Genomic DNA, 14,418 nt, shown 5'->3' with positions numbered 1-14,418 from the left:
GAGTGGAGTGGAGTGGGAATGACTGGGCTCTGACTACGCCACCACCACCAGGCACTTCCTCATTCCACTCATAAACACTCCCACGCCCACCACAGAGTCATCTCTGCCAGTCTGCATCCCAGACAGAGTGCAGGCCTTGTCTGTGATGAATGCCCATTCACAGGGCTGCCCTGATTGATGGCAGGAAGGGCTGCCTGATAGTGCTGGAGGGTTTGGGCTGGGTGGGTGGGTGGGTGGGTGGTGGTGTGGGAGTCAGAGCTGTGGGGGGGGAACCTGTGAGGAGTCCTCCCAGAGAGGGGGGGCCCCCCAGAGCCCCACGCAGGGCCTGCAGGTGTGACCTCTGGCACCAGGGCCCAATGGGAGCCATCAAGCGGAGCATAAATAAGAGGGAGATAAAAACGTGCAGCTGAAGGGATGAGTTCCCTGGGTTCAGTGCAGTTGGCTGGGAGGGAGAAATGGGGCGTTACTGTGGGTCATCTTAAGGGCGCATGGACAGGTTTATCATGAACTAACACACCTGATTGATGGGAGTTGTGCTCCGGCCACGACTGCAATTTTCTGATTGAAAGGTAGGCTGTGGAAGACCCTGTGTGTATTTGAAAGTGACATGAACACCAGACAATATACTCATACTCCACCCGGCACCAATCAGTGAACCGGATTAAAACCCCAAAACAACACGCACAGGCTCTCACACACACACACACACACACACACACACACACACACACACACACACACACACACACACACACACACAGTGTTCAATAAGCCATATGTGTTGCCACTGCCCGCCGTATTCTACACATCGCTGTTCTTAACGAGTTCACTGCTGTAGGGCGTGTGGGGGGTTGCAGCTCAATCATGCGGCGCCCTAGTGGCGGCTTGTTTCAAACACATTACTGTAAATGTCAGGACGAGACACCGCTTTTGTTCCACGCTGCAGGTCTTGGCTCCCAGGCGCTGCACAATGGCAGGACTGGACTGGACTGTGTGTGACTGACAGTCCAAATCAGAGTGCATTGTGGTCTCCTCCAACAAAACTCCTCCAAAAAAAAAAAAAACAGGCAAGCAAAGGGAGTACAAGAACAAGCAAGAATATCCCTGTATTTTTCGAAGAAAAAAAAAAATCAGAGTAAACGACATTAGCCTCACACACAATACGTGATATTATGGACGAAGACAGAAACGTGACTTAGAACGGTGCATCTAAGAGGATGAGCAAACATCGAGTGAACCACTGTAGGCAGCAAGAAAGAACAAAGGGGAGGAAGAAGAGAGAGAGTGAAAGTGAAGAGAGGCAGATCGAGAACGAGAGAGAAAGGGAGTGAAGAGAGGCAGATCGAGAGCGAGCGAGGAAAGAAAAGAGAGATGCAGATCGAGAGCAAGAGAGAGAAATAAATAAGAGAGAGAGGCAGATCGAGAGCACAAGAGAGAGAGAGAAAGAGAGTGTTTGTGGCCACAGTGACGACAGCAGTTAGAGGAGGCGGCGAGACGGGGGGGGGGGGGGGGGGGGGGGGGGTGGGAGGGGGACAGAGAAACATGAATGGCCAACCCTTCAATCGTAACGTATTTAGCCGAATCATGTGCTCCTGAAATCTACTCACAGAAGGCTTGGGCCTGGACCAACCGCTTACAGCAGGAAAACAAGGCACAGACATTTGTGCCTGCGCTTCATCAGCAAATTACCCCGAATTCCCAGGGAGATATCCATCAATAGGAGGCTGTCTGGGCAGAGCAGAAGCACAGCCGGCTCAATAATCTACAGCACTGCCACACTGCCCAAGGGATCACTTGGAGAGGAAAGGGTTAAATTAGCAATTGGCCTTCTGCGGAGAAAATGGCAGAATCTCTATGCTTGTGTCCAAGGTGTAGCCTATGTATCTGTGTGTGTGTGTGTGTGTGTGAGAGAGAGAGTGAACGAGAGAGGGAGTGAGTAAGTGAGAGAAAGAAAGAGGGAGGGAGGAGGAGGAGAGCAGGGACTAGTGAAGGCCTAATCACCCAGCCATACTGACAGTCATGGCGCGCCCGCTGCGGTGGCTATTTCAGGCAGCATTGGGTGTGAGCTTAACTGCTGAGTCGGGCCTGAGCAGCACAGGGCAGCTGATGGAGGTCACCAAGGGAGCAGTGGGTCCTTCAAAACTAGCTTGTTTATCGGCGGCACCACACACAGCCAAGACAATACTGTGCGTGTGTTTTTCAGAGGTCCTCCATCAGTAAGATAACGATCTAGTTTGCTTACATCCGGCCTTCTTGGGGACAGGCAGAGCCAGACGGATGGTCCTTTATGGATTAAGTATTTTACGACATGACCATGACGTGTCCATCATGACGTGTCTAGACCCTGCTTCACTCCTCCATGTCTTCCTGGTTCTTCCAGGGCTCCACCCTCCACAGAACAGCTGCAGCAGCAGCAGAGACAGGCAGCTAATACGGCAGAGAGGCAGAGAGACAGGCAGGCAATACGGCAGAGAGGCAGAGAGACAGGCGGGCAATACGGCAGAGAGGCAGGCATTCTCTGCATCTCTCCTGTGTGACTGCTTCTATTGTGTCAGTGCAGTCAGGCCTGCCGTGACAGCGTGCTGTGATCAAGATGGCAATCTCCCTGCCCACCGTGCCTGGGGGGCTGTCAGATAAGCAGTGCAGTGCTGTGCTGAGCTGTGCTGTGCGACACAGGGACTTGCTGCAGTGCACGGTGATGTGTTGTGCTTCCATGGCTCACTCGCCCTCTCACTCTCTCGAACTGGCTGGCTGGCTGGCAGTCTACTCTGCTCTCGCTCTCTCCGCCGCTGGTGGTCTGCACTCTTCTCTTGCACTGTGTTTGAGTGCGTGCGCGCGCTCTCTCTCTCTCTGGCCCTCTTTCTCTCTCTCTCTCTGGTTAGTGGTCACCCTCTCTCATTCTATTATTTGCTCTTGTGCTCTCCCTCTCTCTCTCTCTCTGGCTTATAGTCTGCTCTCCCTCTCTCTCTCTCTCTCTTTCGCTCTTTACTCCTTTCTTTTATCATTCTCACTCCCTCCTCTCTCGTTCTCCCTTTCTCTTTGGCTGACAGTCTGCTGGCGCTTGCTCTCTCTCTCTCTCTCTCTCTCTCTGGCTGGCTCTCTGTTCCCTTCTCTCTCAGGCATCCAGAAGGCTCCAGTGACACTGACCTCATTCCACATCGATTTCCAGCTCCTGCTCGGTAACTCCTCCCGCCCAGACAAACCCCTCAGCCAGGAGAGGAGCACCACCCACATGCTGCTCAGAGGCTAGCTCATGGAAAAAACGTGAACTAAGGGGTCGTCCACACGACAACGTAATGTTTTGAAAATTATTTTTTTTCCCTTTTGTTTTCAGAGTTTTGCACCGTCATGAGAACTCATCCACACAGATTCACAAATCACATTTTTTGCACAACCTATGCTACAGGTTGTGGCCTTCAACTAAACAATGGCACTTCGAGAAATGTGGAAACAAAATTTCCCCAGTGAAGTGAACCTTACCTACTTAAGGTTGCTAGCATTTAGCTTTACTTTATATATAAAACCCAGAAATGGCTCTGGATTTGATTTTTATGATAGATAACATCCTCTGCATAGAAAAAAGAACACATTGGCTGATTAACATGATGTGTCTGACAATCAAAAAATACATTTGAATTCATTGCCACTGAGGACGTGAGGGCTTTGGAGAGTGTAGCTCAGACTGAAGATTCATGGATAAAGAAACATAATTGGATAAAGTAAGGCTGTGGTGAATTTCGACATTCTTGCTTTCAGAATATTCCACTCTGGAACCCCTTTTTGAAAAGTCTCTGTTTTCAGGCCAAAACACAACAAAACGTCTCTGTTTTCACTGTTGTCGTGTGTACTGCCCCTAAGACTCTCTTTCTCTCCCTCCCTCCCTCCCTCCCTCTTTCTCTCCTTCTCTCTTGGTTCAGCTCAGAGGCTGACCAGAAACAGCAAGCTTAACCACCTTGTGTTACAGATGGGTTACTCAATGATTAGTCAGCAGCTCGATGATTCTACTGCCTGAATGTTGGAGCTCCAGAGGTAGTGGCTGAGATTGAGCAGTGAGTGCTAACAGCCTCTCAAGAGGCCTACTCCAGATCCCCTGAGTGAGGTGAGGACGTCACACCGCGGCGTCCAAACAGACTCTTGTGCTAATGATTAGCCTAGTACTGGTTAATGGCTAACGGCATGGGCTGGAAGGGCGAAGGTCACCCTGCCAATCTGTGCTTGAGGCAGGGATAAGCAGGTCAGGTGACAGGTCAGAGGGTGTCCATGCCTAGCTGTTCTTCAACACACAGACACGCAGGGCTGGAGACCAGACTGATAGGATTGTCTTAAACATACGATATTGATGTGCCAGTGTTTTCGGCCTTTCCCCCCCCTAATCCATCATGGAGGCAAAAACTGCACTTCACCTAGATTTTCTCTTTCACACACAGCAAGAAGTGGGGAGTGGAGGGAGGGAGAGAGAAAGAAAGAAAGACAGACAGAGGGAAAAAAAGAGAGCGGGAGGTGAGAAAGACTAGGCCTATTTCTTCCAGTAGACAGGCAGAGTAATGAAGGCACTTAGCTGTGTGAGCTGCAGACCTTGGTCATCCTATCCCCCAGCCATCTCTCACGCACAACCCGACAAAGGCCACATGTGTGTCACGACAGCCCACTAGCTGCAGCTCACAGGGAGCCTCAGAGGCAGCAGTCAGAGGCAGCAGCAGCCACCACTGGGGCAGACATGCCACAGCACAGCGCAAAGAGGGGAGAGGGGGTTCACCCACTCAGAGCCCCAGGCAGAGGGGCACAGACACACTGTTTAGCACAGCCCCCAGTAAAGAAACAGAGGAGCTTTTAGAGAGACTTTTAGTCTTTTACAATACAAGATAAGACTGGGTGGCACCAGACCAAATAAACAATCAGAGGCAGACACAAAGACACAAAATCACACGTAGGGTGACCAGGTAACACCCTTTGCGTTGTACTGTATAGCATTTTGACCCTTTGTGCCACATCCTGCTTATTTAGATACATTTTCATTGATCATTTCATTTGAAATTGTCAGAAATAAAACCACATGGATGCGTTCTTTTACCAGCCTGGCACAAGCTGCTCATGCCGCTGCAGGATAGTTTGTTCTCTATCTAATGGAGCTATGGCACAGGCGGCAACCAGGGGCAGGTTCAGCCACGACTTAATGGACCTAAATGCTTCTTCACACAGATACAGCGGTGCCTTGAACGCCCTGTTTTTACCCCAACATTGTAACTATGGCAGCTGAGAAAGCAATTCTTTGCGTTCTTTTGTTCCAATTTTCTGAATCTAATGAAAGCAGTTTAAAATGTGATTCATATTTTTTCCGTTTCGGTTTCTTCTGTTCCATTTGTGAAGGACTTTAGTGGGATCCACTGTGTGCACCACAGACATGAATAGGCTATTGGCATAGACTATTCAGGTCTATGGTGTGCACTGCCTTACTCCAGCAGGGTGGAGCTGCATGATGCCCCCTGCTCTGCTTAAGGACCGTTTGATGGGCCTGAAATGGCCAATGTGTGTTGCATTGCAAAATGAGTGTGCCTTTGGGATGACAAACAGCACTGTGTGCCCATCATATCCTTCATAAAGCAAAAGCTGTAGCCTTACTGGCGTGCTGTGGAATTGACTAGAGGACAAAGTTTAGGTCTTTACAAGCCAAAAGGGTGAGTACAAAAGGTATCTTATTCAGTTAGGCAGACAAATCAAAGTGTTATGGTTATCTCTCAACGTTGGTAACACTCAGACTTCCCACATTTGGTCTGTTTGCATCTGGTCAGCCCAATCACAAATGGGGGATGTGGTCTGACCACACGGTTATACTCTTGGGGACACAGTAGTGCAGACTGGAATGAGTCAGACAGACAACAGTGGGCCACTGAGACTGAGACAGAGTCAGAGGAGGCCATGTCCTGGTGAGTGTGCTTGTGTGTGTGTGTGTGTGTGTGTGTGTGTGACCATGGCCACACTACAAGGGTGAATTTGCATGTACACGTGTGTGTGTGTGTGTGTGTGTGTGTGTGTGTGTGAGCGTGTGTGTGACCATGGCCATGACCGTAGTGTGTGTGTGTGTCGGTGTGTGTGCGCGTGTGTGTGTGTGTAGGGGGTCTCTTGGGTTCAGGTGAAAGGCTATGGTGACAGCAGCAATCCGCTCCGCCTCACTGACCACACCAGGCTTCCCCACAGCCCACAGCTAACTGAGAGTGACACTACATACTGAGAGAGAGCGGGGAGAAAATGAAGAAAGAGGGAGAGGAGAAAAAAAGGGGGATGGAGGGAAGGGAGATGAGAGCAGCTGAGTGATTAGATACCAGCAAGACTACGGCTCAACTGATAAGACAAGGAAAGTGTGCTTGACTCGGAGTAAACAATAGAATAAGGAACTCGATTGAGTTGGTTTAGATTACCAACATGAGTTTCAGAACAACTATGATGCCCAGTTACTCCTAATCCCACGTGGTTCAGGATTATCAGCTTGAGCATAGGTCAGTCTTTTAGGTCCCTTAACGATGAAAAGGCCATGGAAGACCAAAGTACAGAAAGAAAGAACTCAAGCACGAGAGGGCCAGTTAAGCTGACAGAGAGAGAAAAAGAAAGAAAGAAAGAAAGAAAGAAAGAAAGAAAGAAAGACAGAGAGACAGAGAGAGAGAGACAGAGAAAGGGAAACTTGTGTACACAGCACTATCCAGGAAGGTGTCTGACGCCACAGTGCAGACGTGTGATGGCACAGCCGGCACAGCGGAGACGCGCAAGACCGAGTGAACGCCTGCCAGCCCGGCAGGACTCTCACTCTCCCTGTACCAGTTTGGCCTGCGTCGCCCCACCGCCTGCCCACCATTTGATATTCATGGCATGCCTCACTGCCACACATCACAGGGCGCAGTGCACAGACGATTGCTGCATTTAGCTCGAGACTTAGAGAGAAACAACGAGAGAGAGAGAGAGAGATAAAGAAAGGGCAGATACATGGCATGTCACAATATAGTAGTAATGGCGACTTTCCTCCTATGATATCAGTACATTTGGAACAGAAACCACTGGGAATGCTATTCCAGTTCTTAATTTAATTCCACTATTGTGCATTCCTTCACTGGTGTCAAAAGCAAGCTGGGCTCCATTTAGAAACAAGCCCAGCTATTTATAGCACAGAAGCCCCCGTCCCCCTCCCCCTTGGATGAGCCTATTTTCTGATGAGAGTGTGTGTGTGTGTGTGTGTGTGTGTGTGTGTGTGTGTGTGTGTGTGTGTGTGTGCGCGTGCTGTGCACTGCAGAGAGTACAAGCTCAAAGCATCCCAATCAGCCGGCATTGCTAAAGAGGAGTACCCACAGAAAGAAGAGTGAGGGAGGGGGGGAGAGAGAGAGAGAGAGAGAAGGAGGGGGAGAGAGAATGACAGGGGGAGAGCATGATAGAGAGAAAGAGGGGGAAAGAGAGAGATGCACCCACATCAGCACATTCTTTACCAGCTTTAAGATGAAAACAATAGTGCTCCCACTTAATGGAGACACCAAGCCTCCTTAACCTTATACAGAAAATACAATTCAGTTCAAGTCAGAATGTGTGTATGTTTGTGTGTGTGTTTGTGTGGGTGTATGTTTGTGTGTTTGTATGTTTGTGTGCTTGTGTTTGTATGTTTGTGTACTTGTGTTTGTATGTTTGTGTGTGTGTGTGTGGGTGCTTTTGGTGGCACAGCATGACAGGTTCTCTTAGCATTCACTCTTTTCCAGCTCAGGAGGTGTTGGTGCCAAATTCTCTTGTGCTTTCTAATGAGGGCTTAATCTGGCAGAAACACTAAGACCACTTCAACAAACAGCCAGATTGTAGATGCCGTAGGAACAGTAGCATTAGTGCGCTCTGGGCAGAGCCTGCCCAACCTACCCCAACCTACCCCACCCTACCCCCTGGTCCCCTCCTCCTGTCAAACCACAGAACGAGAAGAATGACAAGCCACTCTTCCCGCCGCTTGAAGAGCCAGATCAAAATAAGCGTGTGAATGTACACTGTAAAAGCTACAAACAGCACACTGCTGGGGGCACAACAAACATGGTAACATTTGTGTGTGTGTGTGTGTGTGTGTGTGTGTGTGTGTGTGTGTGTGTGTGTGTACGTCTAGGAGTTGACACATCACTCGATAAACAGATTGGACATACTTCCAGTGAGCAGGTTTACATGCTTGAGTCTGCAGTGTGCACCCTGCCTTCGCTCCGCCACCACGTCAGACTTGTGCTGACTGGGGCGAAACGTCCATTCATCACAGAGCAGCCGGCCCTTGGAGCAGAGCTCAGACACAGCCAAGCCACAAGCAAACGCTTCTAGACTGCACTGCCGGGTAAATCGCAGCGCTGGTTAAAAGCCTTGTTCTGCTGCACCGGCCGCACCTCAGACTGCTGTAGAGAAGACCTGTCTCCCTCTCCGTCTCTCTCCGTCTCTCTCGCTCTCTCTCGCTCTCTCTCTCTCTCTTTGTGTGTGATAAACCTGGCAGGCATTCAAGGACACAGACCGTTCAAACCCCTAGCACATACACAAGAAAGGGAAAAAAACAAGCCTTTACTCCAGGTTTGATAGCTTACCAGATACAGTGTAGAGGGTGTGCACCATGGTGGGCCACACATTTACCCAGGTGTAATTTATGGATGCAATTCCCAGTTCGAGCCAATATGGCCCATCCTTCAAAAACAATACACCCTAACACAACCAATACCCATGTGTAAAGAGGTACTGAGTATCTCGATCGATCAGATATCGGGGCTTGGGTAAGATGCTTAGAGGCCCTGTGTGCGCTGGACCTTGACTGTGGCCAGCGCTGGAGAAACGCCCTGTGCATGCAGTGTGAGCAGACCAATCAATCAATCAGGGAGTCTGTGGACGACAGCAGCATGCATCACCAGCAGAGCACTGCTCCTCCACGCTGGGCACCAGACACAGAAGGCTCAGGTCCTCAGGCTCAGGTCCTGCAACAGCACGTGTCGTGTAGTCGACATTATAGTTCTCTCAGTCAATACCAATACCAGTCTATTACTAGGAGCTGCTGTGTTGTTTGTTCAGAGGGTAAAAGCCATTCCATGTCCCTTTCGTAGGAGCGGTATCACACTCTCAGAAAGAGGCACATGGAGAGGATGCAGGCCAGGGCTGCTGGAGTCTCCCACACACACGCACACACACACACACACAGGGTGGCTGGAACCTTCCTGACACACACACACACACACACAGCATAGGCAGGAACAGGGCTTCCCCCACACAGGCGTGGACTGCCAGGACTCCTGTTTAGAGAGAAACTTGAGAGGGAGAGAGAGAGAGAGAGAGAGAGAGAACGAGCGAGCGAGAGAGAGAGAGAGAGAGAGAGAGAGAGAGAGAGAGAGAGAGAGAGAGAGAGAGAGAGAGGCTTAAACCAGATGAAAGGACACACACCTGACAGTGATCAGCCACGGGTGATGGAACAGAGGAATCTCACAGGCACATCACAGAGGGGCCTGTCCATCCTGTGATTTTGAACAGAACTTGACTAGAATGACACTCATGAGAGAATAGGTGGCTCTCTCTTAACGCAAGTTCTCAGTGGAATGCCAGTGTAAATCATGAGTGGTGCAAGTCGAATATGACAAATATGCCAGGTGACATTACTCTCCACACTCCCTCCGGTGGGGCCATAAGAGGTCAAAACACACAGAGACTAAGAGACGGAGTTGAACTTGAGACTACCGCCTAGGAACTCCAAACTGAATAGGAAGATGACGAAAGAGAGAGGGATGACTTCTATTAAGGGGTGAATAAATGAGGAGCGCCGAGTCTGAACAGCAGGGATCATCCCACTGCTCCCCAACTTCAAATGGGCCTTTAAAGAAAGTTAATTGCCATCTATGTCAGGGGCAGTCTCAGCTTCCTGTGGGCCTCACCATGACATCAGAGCACGGGATTATCCCCGAGGCAAAGTCCTGCATTCACCAGGTTTCACATCATATTGGCCAGCAAGGTCACAATGCATTCCTGGAAGAGAACAGCTTGAGGAGTTCAAGCTTAAATGCTGAAATTAATACAGCACAGAAAGACAGACTCAAGGTGGAGAGAGGGGGAGGGAGAGAGAGAGAGAGAGAGAGAGAGAGAGAGAGAGAGAGAAAGAAAGTAATTATTAGTTAATTATCAGTCTATCTGAAATGCACTGATAAGCCCAGGTGGGTGGAGGTATAGAAATGGAGGCACCTCAGAAAGGCCGTCTTGGCTAATGAGCCACCCAGGCTTTGAGTCCCTCATTATCCTGTTAATGGATAGGGGAGGCATTCCTTCACAAGGCTTCGGCGCTCCCCCGGTGAGAAGCAGGACTGTGAGGGGGGGGCCACTTTATCCCTCTCTGCGCCTCACTGCTTGACCCCTCATTCAGGGTGATTGGTCACGCCGACTCTCCTCCCCTCTGTACACATGCATACACATGCATGCACACACACACACACACACACACACACACACACACACACACGCACACACGCACACACAGTCCTGATGCAAAAACAAAAGCAGCATGCCTTTCCCAACACTGACAGTCTAAAACTGGAATGCTGCACGGCTCCTCTGGGCCAGTGCAAGGGCCCGCTCTCCTCCAGACGGGGCCAGGGTGATGACAACCCAGCATGCATCTGAGAATTAAATGACTTCTTGTCTCAGGCCACGCTCCAACATTGAAAGCCAGTTGGAAGAACTTGGTGAGAAATCAACAGCAAACTTTTTGAGTAGTGCAGCATGACAGAGTACAGTACTGTGAGGCAACAGGGCTCAGCTCAGTACAGTGCATGCTGACCAACACATCTAGAGTCAAGATCTATCAGCACTGGCAAAAGGCCAACTGATGATCCAACAACACGGTGAAAACAGGAAGCATGGTTTCAGGTTTGACAGAAAGAAACGTGTCAGAGCAGCTCTTGGTTCAAAGGAGGACAAAATGCAGGGGGAGGGGAGACGGAGAGATCCAGAGAGAGAGAGAGAGCGAGAGAGAGCGCAAGAGAAACAGCAGGGACTCATCACACACACAACTCCTCTGCTCCTACAAGAGTGTGTCTCTACTACTCTGACCAAACAAGGACATTGGACTATTAGACAGTCCATCTTTCACTGTCGCTTCAATATATGGACATCTTTTGAGTGACAATGCTGGATGCTGAAACCCCCTGTTCAGCTGCAAAATGAAAACGCTAATGGATGAGACGAGGCTTCTATTCTCTGTCAGAGGCAGCTATTTGTAATATCAACCAGATGGCAATGCCATTGTGTTCTCATCCAGCAGAGCTCATGGTGACTACTTGGCCTAGGCCTCTGTGGTGCACAAGTGAAATTCTTGTGACTTTTGCCAAAACAACATACCATAAGAATGTGCTGGGGAGAGCCAAATCCATGGCCCGTTTGAATTAAATTGTAGTGCCGCTGCTCAGATTATTTATTTGGTTGAGCCAAATTATGGCTACAAACGCCATCTGATAAATCAACGTCACACACGGCACTATGGTGCCAGCCAAACTACAATGAGAACACATAAGAATGGCCAACCTTCCCACCACCTACTTAGTTAGTGTGGAGTGCAAATCTACATCATTACTGTATGCGGCCTTGGCATACAAGTTCATTGTGGGTGTAGAGTGAAAGGCTTAAAGAATTGAAAACAAATACATAACTCCGGTAACTACCTAGAATGCTAGGACACGTTTTTTTTAACATGGCAACGTAGGGCATTAGCCTAGTTCTAGCAAACTTAAAGTTTGCAAACACAAAATATGCTACAAATTCGAGGACAGCAACTTATTTGCAGTTGTGTCAACGAACGAGGTTGTGGGTTCAAATTCCACTGTAAAAGAATGAACAAGAAGTTAAATGACAAACATTACCATACCGCAAATCCCAGCGGCAAAAAAAAAACAGGGATCATGTGGCTTCAGTTCTGTCTCCATGTTCATGTTGATATCATGGCGCTATCCAATAACCTGAATCTCAGCACCAGTGTCGGAGCTGACAATGCATTATTTCAACACGGTTTACCTACTAGCCTATTTCACAGCAAGTTCAATTGAGATGGATAAATTAGGAAACGACGAAGAAACAGGCTTAGTTACTCCAAACACCTTCAAAACGGTTGTGAAAAAATGTTACAGGCAAAGTAACGTTAACCAAAATGACCGCACTGTGTATTTTGTGTATGAAAAACATTTAATTGTTTCGAATGCCTATTTACATACTACTGACTGTCGTTGCATATTAAAGAGTACAAAGTTGTTTATTTGGCGTGTATGGCGCTATAGAGCAAACCAGCCGTGGTACCGCGTGGCTGTGTTGAAAAACATGCAACAGAGGTCACCCTTGATTAAAAATCAAACGGAGATACTTACCACCAGGTGTTGCGCCGAAGATTCGGACAACAGGCACCTTCTTCACTCCACTTTCTCTGAATTCCGAATAGCATACGTCCAAATCCTTAATAGGACTCGCTATGTAATAATCAGCATTGACAATGCGGACCGAAAACATGATTGATGATACTTTTACTTTCCTTTGCACAATATGGCACTATGGGCACGCCTGGATTGACGTGTTCACGAAATACGCCGCCAACAAGAGGATCAAAATACTGCAAACTCTTTTAGATGCACATGACCACAGCCCAATCCTTGGATATTTTTATAGATGCACGCGGAGTGTCACTATACTGAAACATTATATCCAGCACAGAGAAACAGTAATCCAACCTCCAGCTGTTGAGACCATCCGCTGTAATGGAGGTTGATCTAACTGCAATGAATTTCGCTAAAATGTTTGATTGTTACAATAACGGACTGACTGACACATCTACCATGACCACTACATTCCATAAACTATACACATACGTGTTTTCACGCACATTGCCTTGGCGTCCAGTTCGGATGAACATTCGGCCATAGTAAGAGGCAACATTAGCCTTCAGGGGCTACCCAGCCGCAAGCAGGCAGCTAACGTTATTTAGATTTTCACTCTTATTTGTGTATCCCGCAGTTACCAAAGATCCATTCAGATAACATGGTGGCAGCTCCGTACTGTCTTCACAGACGTAGCTAAATAACGAATGGTGCAAAATCCTCTCGGTGGGAAAATCCAATGTGGCAGCCCTCAGTCTTGCTGTGCGTTAGCAATGTGCCATTACGGACAACCTTTCCCTCTCTTCTGTAATACGATCACAACACAGTTCGGTAACCCCGATCAGCACCATTCCCACTCCGTAGACCCTCCCCTGTTCTCTACCCCCACTGCTTCCAGGCCACTCGCTAGCTAAAACACTGCAGTATCCCAGCAACATTTCAGGTCGAGGAGCTCATTGTTGAGTCCCACATTTCCCCGAAAGAAACACCACGCTGTCGTGCAGTTGATTGGTGTTTAGAAAAGAACATTTGATTGTCATTGGTTGATGTGTATATGGGCGGGACTTGAGTAGCAAAAGTAAAGAAGATTAAATCTGAAACCATAAAACACGATTGTGAATCACGCCATAACATAACAACACACTATTTCCAAGCAAAGCACATAGTTCTCTCTGGTCCACTGTGTTGAAAGCATTTGCTAATATCCTCCACTGATAACCCATCTGACAATGCTCTAGGAAAACCATTTATTTGTGATACGAATGTGAACAGCGAACAATAGAATTGTGCACACTATTTTTGCAAGTAATGATCATCGTCAACAGGAAACACACAAATACCTTCTTTGTGGAATTTGGCTTTGACAAGGCTCCTTGACAAACCAGGAAACGTTCCCTATTGTTTGCACAATTGGCCAATCCTTTGAGTACAAATGTATGAATGACTAGATGTTCCGCTTATTAGATGAGCAGAATAAAAAGTCTACCTTCCTGGTAAATCACGATTGGCTAGTATGGACCGTCCTCGAACATGTATTGGACAATATGCGGCATTCGTTCATATGCTTCCGGATATTTAAACACGCCCTCGACCACTCCGTGAAGAGCCACTAATATTTTCAGTAGGTTACCTTTTATGTGTTAGAGGCATTGCCCAGTATCGTGAAAGGATTTTATTTTGGGTGATGAATAGGCTACGACATATACCGTTGAACAGCGGACCATTAAACGAAGCACATTGAAATATTGTAGGCTGTGTCACGCGCTCCAACAACGCTGTCACTCGATCCTCCAACAACCGGCCTTGAACAACACGGAGACAGTGGCAGTTAAGACAAACAATGATTCGGCTGCCACGTCCATGTCCACCTTAGTGTAAAGACGCAGTTAAATACCACCATGTTGATGTCATGATTTTGTCATGCTTGTAGATCTACAATTATATGCGCGGGCCCATGGGTGTTGTAAGCCAGGTGAACCTCTGACAGATAGTTGGCTCGATTTGGCCAAGATATGCAACTGATTAAATGTATCAATATTGA

The 14,418-nt window shown here is 48.3% G+C and overlaps 1 protein-coding gene across 2 annotated transcripts in view; it reads right to left on the bottom strand.

The window, feature by feature from the left end:
- rev3l (REV3 like, DNA directed polymerase zeta catalytic subunit) overlaps positions 1-13,212 on the bottom strand; it is a 40,270-nt gene extending 27,058 nt beyond the window's left edge. For both annotated transcript variants that reach the window (XM_080832129.1, XM_080832130.1), the window contains exon 1: positions 12,375-13,212. In XM_080832129.1, coding sequence (XP_080688255.1) covers positions 12,375-12,513 — 139 coding nt within the window. In that variant the 5' untranslated portion in view covers positions 12,514-13,212. The remainder of the gene's footprint in view (positions 1-12,374) is intronic.
- Between the last annotated feature and the right edge of the window lie 1,206 nt (positions 13,213-14,418).

The sequence above is a fragment of the Sprattus sprattus genome (assembly GCF_963457725.1).
Source record: "Sprattus sprattus genome assembly, chromosome: 2".
Classification (NCBI taxonomy): domain Eukaryota; kingdom Metazoa; phylum Chordata; class Actinopteri; order Clupeiformes; family Clupeidae; genus Sprattus; species Sprattus sprattus.
This window is presented reverse-complemented; position numbering and strand designations above follow the sequence as displayed.